This window comes from Mercurialis annua, linkage group LG6 (genome assembly GCF_937616625.2).
Source record: "Mercurialis annua linkage group LG6, ddMerAnnu1.2, whole genome shotgun sequence".
NCBI lineage: Eukaryota > Viridiplantae > Streptophyta > Magnoliopsida > Malpighiales > Euphorbiaceae > Mercurialis > Mercurialis annua.
This window is the reverse complement of record NC_065575.1, coordinates 41,693,720-41,706,775: the sequence shown is the minus strand read 5'-3', so window position 1 is coordinate 41,706,775 and position 13,056 is coordinate 41,693,720. Positions and strand designations below refer to the sequence as shown.

The window sequence follows — 13,056 nt, the reverse complement described above, 5'->3', positions numbered from 1 at the left end:
TAAAAGGTACTCTCTCGATGCTGACGTGTCATACTTCAAAACCAGTAAAAGAACAGTAAAATTATAAAACCCTAATTTTACCATTTCTCAGCTCCGATCACCGTCGAGTGATCAACAATGAAGTTCCAAATCGAAGACGTGACGGTGTATTTCCCGTACGATAATATCTATCCGGAGCAATATTCTTACATGTTAGAGCTCAAGCGTGCCCTAGACGCTAAAGGTCACTGTCTTCTAGAAATGCCTACCGGAACCGGGAAAACTATAGCGTTACTCTCGTTAATCACTAGTTACTCCCTTTCCAAGCCGCAAACTGCAATGAAGTTAATTTACTGCACGCGTACTGTTCATGAGATGGAGAAAACCCTAGCTGAATTGAAATTGTTGCATAATTACCAGGTCAAGCATTTAGGACCTGCTGCGAGGATTTTAGCCATTGGATTGTCTTCGAGGAAGAATTTATGTGTGAATTCCAAGGTTTTGGCTGCGGAGAATCGAGATTCAGTTGATGCTGCTTGTAGAAAGCTGACAGCTAGCTGGATTAGATCCATGGCTGCTGAGAATCCTAATGTGCCGACCTGCGAGTTTTTTGAGAGCTATGAGCGGGCTGCGAATGCTGCTGTTTTGCCGCCCGGAGTTTACACGCTTCAGGTAATGAAATTTGATTTATATGTTATCAAATGTGGAATAGAGATGGTTTAGTTTTTATTAACTGTGTTGTTGTGTATGGTTGGGTGGTTTTTGTTAGGATTTGAGGGCGTATGGGAAGGATAAAGGGTGGTGTCCGTACTTTTTGGCGAGGCATATGGTGCAGTTTGCAAATGTTGTTGTTTATAGTTATCAGTATTTGCTTGATCCTAAAGTTGCAGGGATTATATCAAAGGAAATGCAGAAAGAATCTGTTGTTGTGTTTGATGAGGCGCATAATATTGATAATGTGTGTATTGAAGCACTTAGTGTTAGTGTGAGGAAGCAGACTCTTGATGGGGCTTCGAGAAATCTCTCGAAGATGAGTCATGAGATTGAAAGGTAAGTCTACCTCTAATATCGAAGGCCATATACAATCCCTTTTGATGATTTTGTTCAAGCATTCAAAATTTGAATTTGCTTGATTGGATTCCATAAAAACTAACTGAGATGAGCATAACTTGGTCAAAATCTGAGAAGCTGAATGATCAGTGTGAAGTGCATCACTTTTTGTGTTTCTCTTGAGATGTATGCCATGACTGTTGTGATAAAATATCTCAACTCCTTCTTGAGCGAGTTTTCTGGCTTCTATATTATTTTAAGTTAGATACTTATGCTAAACTTACTTTACATTTTTCTTTAATTTGTTTGACATGGTAGGAAGGTTCAAGGCCACTGATGCAGGTAGGCTGCGAGCTGAATACAACCGGCTTGTTGAGGGTCTAGCACAGCGAGGAAATCTTTCTGGTATGTGGAAGCTTGTAATCCTATAATTAGGGCTAATAATCACCCACGGCCCCTGACTTTAGGGGTACCTTACGACAAACCCCCTGATAAAAAAAAACGATCAGTAAACCCCCTAATCTTTGTGGCGGCGCTCGCTAAACCCCTTTTGGACGAAAATACCCCTGGCGCCGTCTTTTTTGGTCAACTGACTTTCAAAAAAAAAAAAAAATCTGACAGCGCCACGTCAGCTGACACGTCATCAAAAATTCATAAAAAATTAAAACACCTAAAATACCCCCATATTTAATTAAAAATTAAATAAAATAACTCAACTCAACTTTATCTAACCCAAACAATTCAATCAACCCAAACACAAACGACCCAACCACCGCCACCCGACCAACCCGCCACCCGACCACCGCCGGAAAATTTTCCGGTCATCTTCTCCGAGATGACCGGAAAATTTTCCGGTCATACTCAGATCTGTTCTTGGAACAGATCCACCATGGATCTGTTCCAAGAACAGATCCGGTGGATCTGTTCAAGAACAGATCCACCGTGGATCTGTTCTTGACAGATCCACACCATATGTCAATAACCAAAAGTCAGGAATACATCAACTCCCAAGTATTCAGCAGTTGAGGAAACTTGAAAGTTAGCAGTTGAGGAAACTTGAAAGTTAACATTTGTAATCCAATATACTTACAGCTTCCTTTGTCCAAGTCTTGCAAATGTTTCCTAAGAAAAGTGTATCACTGTCTTGACTTGGAGTTACACCACATTGTTTCCCATTAATCTGGATTTCAGTCATGAAAGAAGATATTTAATATGTAATGTAACTATACTTGATACCCCAAAAATGACATGGATTGGATAGAATATTACCACTGGGTTTTTTAACTCTGTAACAGCTTTTCTTGCTTGTTCAACAGTTGCAAATCGCAAAAAAGCAAATCCTTTATTTTTCTTGGTCTGAGGATTCATCATTAGCCTAACTTCAGTAACCTCACCAACTCGGCTGAACACCTTCCTAAGATCATCCTCCATAGCATCCTTGTCTAAACCTCCAACAAATACTTCAAACTCCTTACGCCTGCGAGGGATCTGTTCTTGAACAGATCCGTCGTGGATCTGTTCAAGAACAGATCCACGCCATGGATCTGTTCTTGAACAGATCCACCGGATCTGTTCTTGGAACAGATCCATGGTGGATCTGTTCCAAGAACAGATCTGAGTATGACCGGAAAATTTTCCGGTCATCTCGGAGAAGATGACCGGAAAATTTTCCGGCGGTGGTCGGGCGGTGGGTTGGTCGGGTGGCGGTGGTTGGGTCGGTTAATTAAATGGTTTAGATTGAGTTGATTTATTTTATTTTTGTCTTTTTCTAAATTAAATTAGGGGTATTTTGGGTGTTTAAAATTTTTATGGTATTTTGCTGACGTGGCAGCTGACGTGGCGCCGTCAGATTTTTTTTTTTTTTTTCAAAAAAATGACAGTTGACTGAAAAAAACAGCGCCAGGGGTATTTTCGTCATATTTGGGGTTTAGGGGGTTTAGCGAGCGCCGCCACAAAGATTAGGGGGTTTACTGATCGTTTTTTTTTATCAGGGGGTTTGTCGTAAGGTACCCCTAAAGTCAGGGGCCGTGGGTGATTATTAGCCTATAATTAGCCATGTCTTTGTTCTACATCATTCTCTGTATCCTTATGTCTTGCAACCCTTTTACTTTATGTGCAGCCTCGGATACCTGGCTTTCAAATCCTGCCTTGCCTGATGATATTCTGAAAGAGGCAGTTCCAGGTAACATTCGCCGAGCAGAGCATTTTCTTCATGTCTTGCGTAGGTTGGTTCAATACCTTGAAGGAAGGCTGGATACTGAGAATGTTGAGAAGGAAAGTCCTATTAGCTTTGTAGCCCATCTAAATACACATGCTGGAATTGATCAGAAAACACTGAAGTTTTGTTATGATCGCCTACACTCACTTATGTTGACACTAGAAATTACAGACACAGATGAGTTTTTACACGTCCAAACAATTTGCGACTTTGCCACGCTTTTGGGGACATATTCTCGTGGATTTTCCATCATTATTGAACCTTTTGATGAAAGAATGCCGCATATTCCTGACCCTGTATTGCAGGTTACTTTTTCTTCTATTTTGCTTTCATTTTTCTGTTGGTGTTGTTTTTCTTTATCTTCTGGAAAAATAATCAGCTGACAGAAATTTTGTTGTTCTGTGGGTGGTAGTGTTTGTAAAAATTAACAGAGGAAAGAGGGAAAAGAAAAGCCTAACTAATAAATGAATTTCAACATTGAAGTTCTTGCTTTTCTGTCTCTTTCTGCTAACATAAATATTCTATGGAATTCCTTCTACTGGTCTTCATCTTGTTTTACAAATTTTGCAATATATGCTTGCAGTAGTCACTCTGCTTATTCAGAATGCTCTTCGACTGTTATTATTTTATTTATATTTAGTATTTATTGGATTTGTTCATTCCAGCTAAGCTGTCATGATGCTTCCCTTGCCATAAAGCCAGTATTTGACCGGTTCCAGTCTGTTGTCATTACTTCTGGAACTCTAAGCCCTATTGATCTTTACCCGCGTCTTCTTAATTTCCATCCTGTTGTCAGTCGGAGCTTTACAATATCCTTGACAAGAGATTGCATTTGCCCAATGGTTCTTACTCGTGGAAGGTAAATAGTGAACTTTAATTTATTCATAGTCTCATTAGGTGAACAGTTTATTGATATTTAGAACTTTCAAGTAATTGAATTGGGGTAAATCTCATATCCAACAGTGACCAACTTCCAGTGAGTACCAAATTTGATATGAGGAGCGACCCAGGTGTTGCAAGAAACTATGGGAAGCTCTTGGTGGAGATGGTCTCTGTTGTTCCAGATGGAATTGTATGCTTTTTTGTCAGTTACTCATACATGGATGGGATTATCAACAGCTGGAATGAAACTGGAATCTTGAAGGTAACTATACTATTCATCTATTGACAGCTGTTCAAACTTTTGTTATTTTGATCTACTATGCTTTTATTGATTCATATCTTAGGGTCCCTATCTCATGGTATTGTTGTTGTAGGAAATAATGCAACATAAGCTTGTTTTTATCGAAACCCAAGATGTAGTAGAAACTACATTAGCGCTTGACAACTACCGTAAGGCTTGCGATTGTGGGAGAGGTGCAGTCTTTTTTTCTGTGGCTAGGTATAGACATGTATTAATAGCCTATCTTCTTTGTTACAATATTAATTTTTATGTAGATGTTCTGATTGGACAGAAAAAAGATGATGGTGCAACTGATACAGTTATATGCTTAATTTGATTACAAGATATTGATCTGCACATTGCAGGGGAAAGGTTGCTGAAGGAATAGATTTTGACCGTCACTATGGTAGACTAGTGATCATGTTCGGCATTCCTTTCCAGTACACCTTAAGCAAGTAAGCATCCTCATACTCATTTACTTACATATTGTGTATTAGGTATTTATATTGGAATTTATTCTGGCAATGGTCTTTTGCAGAATATTACTCGCACGGCTGGAGTATTTGCGGGACACATTTCAAATTAAAGAAGGCGATTTCCTAACATTTGATGCTTTGGTATGACTTTACAGCCATCTCTACATAGTATATAGGTCAATATCTGTGTTTGACTATGATTAATCTTTTTATCTGTTTTGAAATTATGACCTTATGAATGGGATTTTATTGAAACAGAGACAAGCTGCTCAATGCGTTGGCCGAGTTATCAGGTCAAAGGCTGATTATGGGATGATGATTTTTGCTGACAAAAGGTATAGATTAATTTTGACATACAAAAGATTGGACCTAACTCATTAGTTGCTGCCTGACTTTCCAAAGGTCAACTCAATCTCCTGACATTTGGTTCCGCTTACTGATTCTCCTTCCGTTTGTTTTTTCGTCCTTTAATGAAATTATAAAAATTGATATTTAAGTTGACCCTTAAATATATTTTTTCTTTCAAATAAGTCCATAATGAATTTTAATCCCTTAAAACTGATTAAATCAAATGAATTGATATTTGATTATATGTATTATTAAAATTTCACAAAGGATTCAGGTTAACATGTAAAGGGTAAAGAAATTATTAGCTCATTTGGGGGTATCATGCTGTGATATATTACACATCGTGCATAGTAAAATCTTTATAGTTTCTTCAAATCTCATTTGCTTGGCTTAATTATTATCTCTTGATTCTCTTCTTTACCTGTAATTCCATTATCATTAAACATTTGCAGATATAGCCGTCATGACAAGCGTTCAAAGTTGCCTGGTTGGATCCTGTCACATTTGCGTGATGCAAACCTGAATTTGAGCACTGACATGGCTCTGCATATAGCGCGTGAGGTTTGTCCTTGCAACACATTTCATTTTTGTTACTCTTACTTTCGGGGTACATACAAAAATGTGCATTAGACGCACATAATAATTTGTGTCTACAGGAGGGGGTATTACAGTTCTTTTTGAACTGGTCACGGATGTTTTTCACATAAATATGAAACTAGTGAGGCAGCTTCATATTCATAACAGTCAGGCTAGAGCTTGACTCTGATCCCTGAAATTGAAAGTTCGAAACTTAATTGAGCTTCATTTCTGGATCTTGAACTTGACAATAGAATAGCCGGGCTTTATTGAGCTCGACTCTGTCAATTGTGTGAAACTTTTTATGATTGCAAACCCAAAGTCGTCAGATCAAGATTAAAATTGACGAGACATGTTACCGATAAATACAAAGTGTAGCATAGTAATATAGTAAAAACTTCAGTTGTAATATAATTTCTTATAATTGCAGTTTCTTCGAAAAATGGCTCAACCTTACGACAAGACTGGTGCTGCGGGTAGGAAAACACTGTTGTCGCAGGAAGATTTGGAAAAAATGGCCGAAAGTGGAGTGCAGGGTATGTTGTGATAACAATAAACTTTTTGTCTCAACCCGATTTTTCTATAGTTATGCTGGCTACTACATAAACATTGCAAGTTTTGATGCAATGTGCGTAGTTAAGAGCTAACTTTACTAATTTAAAGGGTAGTTAATTGATTATTAGACATATTGCTCTTTTTACCTCCACAATGCTTACCCTCCTCCCAGTAACATTGTCTTTCACCTACAAATCAAAATCAACACGAGTCAACACCAAGTACCAATACTCTACTTAATTTCAATTAAACGACAATGATTATAATTACCTTTGCTCTTAGTTCAGCCATAAACATGTCATCAATGAACGATGATTGAATCGTTGTTGTTTCAATCCTCAAATCTCTCAGTGTCTGCATTATATCAAACAATAACCCTTCTCTGTATCTACATTGCAACTCTAACAAAGCATCACTCTCTATTATCGATACCTCAACGCTTATTTCTACATCAACTGGCTCTGCCTCTGCTACCGGTGATGATGATGTCTCCACTGTTTTTGGGTTTGCACAACCACTACTCCCTTCTACAATCCTCAACTTCTTCTTTTCACTTACCAAACTACAACTCCTAGTCACACTGGTCGCTCCACTCCTCTGGTCTATTGGCTCTGATGATGCTCTTAATCGTTGTTTCTCAATCTCCATTTGCCTATTACGCGCTTCCAAATCTTGATTTTTTTTACGTAGCTGTTTCACATACTCTATAGTGTCGCCTAATATCGATGCCTTATCCATTTTCGTCACGAATGGTACTAACGACCTTAATATTATAAATCTTTCATTGAGTTTCTCTCTACGACGTCGTTCTGCCAGCACATGATTAGCGCTGAGCTCATCTTGTGCTGCTACACCTTTGCTACGGATGTCTGCATCACGTGATTTGGGGAAATTCTCCTCACTGTATCTCTGGTGGAGATATGGCACGCTGAAGAGTACGTACTTAAGGAACCACTGTGACGTGCCTTCCATCGGTAAGTGGGGAACGTGATCGGACCACTTGGTGAATGTTGATTGGGTGGAGTAGGCTGCTGTTGAGGAGGAGGATTCAGTCCATCTTATTGGCTGGGATTGGAGGATTGTGGAGACTGTTTGTGAGTAATGCGTGCCTTCCTGTGGTGGCATCATGTCTTGGAGTGGAGGTGGTGGCCCTACAAGTTACAAGTACTATTAAGTTCTACGTTATTTGTTATTTATGCAAATTAAGTTTGCCCTAAAATAATAAGATTTAATATCTGAATTTTAATTATTCTTGAGTGGTATTTAGCATTTTAATTAACTAACTTGAGCGTAAGTTATTTGGTAATATTTAATTTAGAATCTAACTTTTAACAAAATCTTCAATTAACACCTAAGTTGAATTAATGAAAAAAACGTACCTGGAAGTGGTGGTTGAAAACTCATCAATGGACCATGTGATAAATTCCATCCTCTTGCATATTCTGCTCTAGTTTGATAATCTGGGTTGATTGACCCGATCAAATGGAAATCCGAGTCGAAGTTGTTAGACCCATCATCAGGTGAGCCAAGTCGAATATCCTCCGACATTCCTAGTTGCATAAGTTCATTTGGCTCTGTTGCACCTGCCATCGTTTCTGTCACTGGTGCTTGAATGTTTTGAGTTTCGTCACTACTTAGTCGTACAAAGAGATTATAATTTCGATCTGTTTCTGCTTCCGAGTCGGACCCTTCTTCGTCCTCGTCTTCCTCATCTTCCTCCTCTTGGTTCGGGTTAGTAGGTGGATGTTCTTTACCGCCGTACTCAGCAAGGATGGGAGAAGAGTGAAAAAGGAGATGGTCTGATGATGTTGCAGGGTTTGAAGTTGAGTGTTCAGAGAGAGCTGGTTTTGGCGGCGCAGGTGGGAGGCGGTGATGGTCAACGAAGAAATCCTTCATCCGTTGCACAAATCCAGGATCCTCTTGAACCTATATTATTTTCATACCCATAACTTTAAAATTAACTACTAAATCCCCACATATACATTCCACATTATACTGTTCTGAATATATTTAGCTATGTTCAAAAAGATGGACCAAACTGATTTTTTTTTAAGTATAATGTACTATAGTGAATATAATATAATTGTGGATAGTTAAATGTATTTTATTATAAAAAAAGTTGAGCAATAATTAAAGAGAGGGGAATAGGTAGCATTACCTTATCAGTTGTACCAAATTCAACAACACCGTCAAGAAGAGGAATGCATACTACAGTCTGCGATGATAGAATCAAATTAGAAGAAATAACAATCCAACACAAGTAAGAATATAAGAATTGAATCCACAGGTTAAATTTAAATTACCTGTATATAATTATCAAAAAAAAAAAGTTTACCTGTATATGAGCGCTCTGTTAATGTTGCATTAAAATGGCAGAGAGAAATTAAAACAGTTAGTAGCATTATGAATCATCAAATAATTAAATAAACTAATTAATAGAACATGTTTTGGTATAGGACATGCAAATTTACCTTGGCAAGGATAGCCCTACAAAAGGTTTTGCTGTCAACTTCATTAGCACCTATAAGCCATACATGATGCCCTTCAGCATAAGCCTTCCCCGGCAACCTACATTTCATAACAATATTTTGACTTCATCCAAATTTCGTCCTTTTTCTCGACAGATCCTATAACGCCGTTAGTGATTAACCGTCGATTAAAAAAAGACAGTATTAACGAGGGAGAATGAGGGAGTGAGAAAAACGATGACACTGGATAGATATGCTTGAATTAGCATGCGGAATTTAACAAATTTCCGGTGTAATGCAACTTCGAGTGGAAATCGATCACGCATAACTATATTATGATTAAAAATAATATATTTTCAAAGCAAGACTGATAGAGACAGAGCCGAATTTTTCATTTTGACCATTATCCTTTATTTTTTTAATGAAGAAAGGAAAAATAGACTAGATGAGATGAAAGATAATTTTGTCAAATTGAATTTTTTTTCTTTGTTCCTATCAATCATGCTCTGAAAATAGCAGCACGCTCTAAGTTGTAGAATCTGAAGAGATTTGGCATTGAGACTCTATTTCTATTTAGATAAAAGTTTATTATTTTTATAGTGAATTTAAAAAAATGAATTATTTTCTATTATTTAAGACATTCAATTAATAGAAACAAAAAAATTCTCATTACTGTCAATTATGTATCTTAAGTATTAATTCTAGGACATCACCAAAAATATTTATTACAGGTGATATTATAATATCACTATCATTTTAATGATGTGTTATAATGTGATAGACTTAGTTTACAGATGATGTAATAGACTGAGTCTACCTACGAAATTTTTCAAAGTGTATGCAAATCGTGCTCTAAAATCAGAAACAATATTCTGGCATGGCATTGGCAAGCACCAAGTTTTGGAAACATACTAAACACACCAAAATAAAAAGGAATTAACCTAGCTGGCTCTTATATCTAAAGTGTAAAGAATATTCATGGTGGTGCTCCATTGCTAAATAAGCAGTAAAAAACTTTCATACGAGATAAATTATTAAAATGGCAATAGACCCTAAAATTTGGTACTGAAACTAATGGAGAGGGAAAAAGAGTGAGAAATGAAAAATTGCCCTAATAATTGGTGTAGCACTACTTAGATTGTGTGTCTGATTTTAGCAGTAAATATGTGAATGGGGTCATTTGATATTTGGAATGTAACTTTTTCAGAAGGAAAAAGAATAAATAGCAACAAAACAGAAACTTATTTACTTAATTGGTAATCTCCAAATCCTTTTGAAATTTATGATTTTCAGATTATATTCTCTATTCTCAGTAAGTGGTTTTCATTTCTTGATTTTTTTTATATGAATATCAAAAAAATATAGATGCCCAATTCAGAGAGATTACATGACAAAACTCTCACCCATGGTGCTGTGAAATGGTAACAATATCAACATTCACCACTACATAACATTATTCATGGGTTAATTTTTTTTTTCGATTGTGAAATTTATGCCTTTTCTACAAAAACGGTTATGAGTTTTATTTATTATATTTATTGAATTCGAACTTTTTCAAAATATAAGGTTACTCAATCAATTTCGGTCGATAATTGTCTGCGGCCGACAAACTGTTGGATATCCAACTTTTCCCCAGAGGCAATTCGTCGCCACATAGGCAATGAGTCGGCCACAAATAAAAACCGAAATTAATTGTGTAACCTTCTATTGTTAGGAAAATAAAAACTCGGTTATCGAAATATAATAAATAAAACGTCATTAGCCATTATGTAAAAAATGTATAGTTAAATAACTTCAAAACATACATAACCTCATTACTCATCTTTCTTTGCAACAACAAATATCAAAAGCAATTCAGTAACCTTTTTTTAGTAGATGCACAAATTACAATACAAATGAGTAACATAAGTAAATCGATTCATTTAAAAAAGAGAGTAAATCGTTACTGAATGTTTAATGTATATTGTTGTTTAATTTTGATCTATTACAATAATTATAAATCTCCTACATTTGTTTCACTACCATTAAATTTTACTACTAGCGCATTAATTTTATAACATTTACAATGATTTAACTATATTTAATTAGTATTTATCATTTCTTTTACATGCTATTGTAATAATTTTGAATCTTTTACTAAAAATAAAATAAAAATTGAAACTGTTGTCATTATCAGATTTCATAGAAAATAGACTTAATGGCAAACAAACCAAAACTTTTACGTCTTGTTGCAATTTTATCCAATTTTTTTAATTTTTGCAATAATATCCAAATTACATTATTTTGTTGTAATAATAGCCAAATTACACTTTTTATGTGAATTTTTTTGAATTTTTTTTCCATTTCTTAAGACTTTTACTATATTATTATCCATCAAAAAATAATAATAGCCTAATATCTTAATTGAAAACAACAAGTTTAGCCATCAATCTGGCTATTATTGCTATAAAAAAATGCAATTTGAATATTACTGCAAAACTTAAAAGGTTTGGATAAAATTGCAAAAAGCCGTAAAGGTTTGGATTTTTTTTACCATTAGGCCTAAAAAATACTAAACTGTACTAGCAATTCTTATTTTATACTGTATAACTAAGTCGTGACTGTTTAAGTGATAAAAGATATCAAATTTACTCTTATATTTTTCCATTTTCATTCTCAGTTTTAGCAACTGAGCTTCACCAGAATAAGAAATTTACATTTAAGTAAATAAAAACAAATTGGCGAATAGAATCATACAAAATAAACTGGAAATAATAATAATGAAACCTTATAATTAATTAATCAAGAAAAATTATGAAAATTAATGAATTAATTAACTTACCCTACACCAGGAGGAAAAGAGAAGGAGACACACATCAAATAGAACCATTCCGACTCCGTTAAATCTTCCGGCGATAAGGCGGCACAAGGCCTTCTTGCCGGCTGCTGATTAGTTTCTCCGGCCGATAATAACGAGTCGTAAAGTTCTCGAAGCTGTTGGCTTCTTTGTAGAGACGCATCTTCATCACTAACCTCCATTGGTTGCACCATTTTTCGAGTCTTGATAGCTCCATTGTAATAACCATCACCCCATACTAAAATTCTGATAAATTTATCATCAACAAATCCAATATTAAAATTCATTTTCATTCATTATACATATATATAAATAATAATTAAAAAAGTACCCTTGCTGTGGACAAATTTTCCAGAACAAACTGTAAGTCCATTGAACCGATTGCACTGCAGCCTGCAACATATTTTGCAAGGGACGACTGGTACGGACAGACATTCTTGATGATGAATTTGAGGAGAGAATTTTTGTAAGAGTTTATTTATATTTTAGGTTATTTAAGAAATATGCAAAGCTATATGTAATTAATGATGATATTTTTATAAATTAATTTTAGCCTATAGTTGATGATTTTGTGGATAATACAGATTTTTGGAGTGAATGAAATAAGTTGAAGTAGTGAATTAGGGTTTGTTTGAGTTGGAAGAGAGAAGAAGAGGATGGAGTTTCAATTAGAAAATGAGGTTTTGACTGGTTGGTCTACCTGACATTTCAATTACACCAATTTGTCCTTTTCATTTTCCTATGTTAATTCTTTTTATTTTTAAGTCAAAATGGTTTTATACATTCATATTTTCTTATGAGAAAAAAATTTATAACAATTTCATCCACTAATTTTAAAATTACTATATATGGTCTTTCGTTTTAGTACTTTCGTTCAGTTTTGTTATTAGACAACTAGGTCAAGAAAATTAAAATTCAACTTAGTCTTTAAACTTATATTTTTAATACGAATAAAATGAGAAAATCACAAAAATACAACAAAAATAGTTGAACATTTCACACAATGTCACCTAACTCCCTTATTTATCATTCCTACAACAAAAGAAAAAAAGTTTACATCAAACACCATTCCATTAAACAGGTGACACATGGCAAGCATAACACCATCTTAATAAAAAAGAATAACAACAACTAGCACATGTGATTTTCGTGTCAGAACGCGTCAGCGCGCGTCATAACGCGTCAGCACGTCAGAGCGCGTCAGCGCATCAGCACTTATAGCAAGCAAGTATCAACAAATTATAGACACAGTTTTGTAATATCATATGATACATCTCCAATACATCTCTGAGACATCTTTGATACATTTTTCAAAAAAAATAAAATTGATAGTAATTTATTTATTTTTTAAAAATATATATTGATTATTTATAGTATTTTATTATTTC

The 13,056-nt window shown here is 35.2% G+C and overlaps 2 protein-coding genes across 2 annotated transcripts; one reads left to right on the top strand and one right to left on the bottom strand.

The window, feature by feature from the left end:
• The first annotated feature begins 16 nt into the window (after nt 1–16).
• Nucleotides 17–6,491, top strand: LOC126686212 (general transcription and DNA repair factor IIH helicase subunit XPD). Its single transcript, XM_050380257.2, has 12 exons — nt 17–651; nt 749–1,029; nt 1,352–1,434; nt 3,149–3,552; nt 3,913–4,106; nt 4,211–4,391; nt 4,504–4,628; nt 4,775–4,864; nt 4,948–5,026; nt 5,144–5,220; nt 5,686–5,794; nt 6,240–6,491. The coding sequence occupies exons 1-12, from the start codon at nt 118–120 to the stop codon at nt 6,354–6,356; spliced, it is 2,274 nt and encodes a 757-aa protein (XP_050236214.1). The 5' UTR covers nt 17–117; the 3' UTR covers nt 6,357–6,491.
• Nucleotides 6,208–12,339, bottom strand: LOC126686213 (transcription factor BHLH42). The gene is made up of 8 exons (XM_050380258.2): nt 12,000–12,339; nt 11,654–11,914; nt 8,836–8,932; nt 8,700–8,714; nt 8,523–8,579; nt 7,744–8,290; nt 6,635–7,515; nt 6,208–6,552 (listed from the first exon to the last, which is right to left on the bottom strand). Exons 1-8 carry the CDS (start codon nt 12,101–12,103, stop codon nt 6,478–6,480), a joined length of 2,037 nt encoding a protein of 678 aa, XP_050236215.1. The 5' UTR covers nt 12,104–12,339; the 3' UTR covers nt 6,208–6,477.
• Between the last annotated feature and the right edge of the window lie 717 nt (nt 12,340–13,056).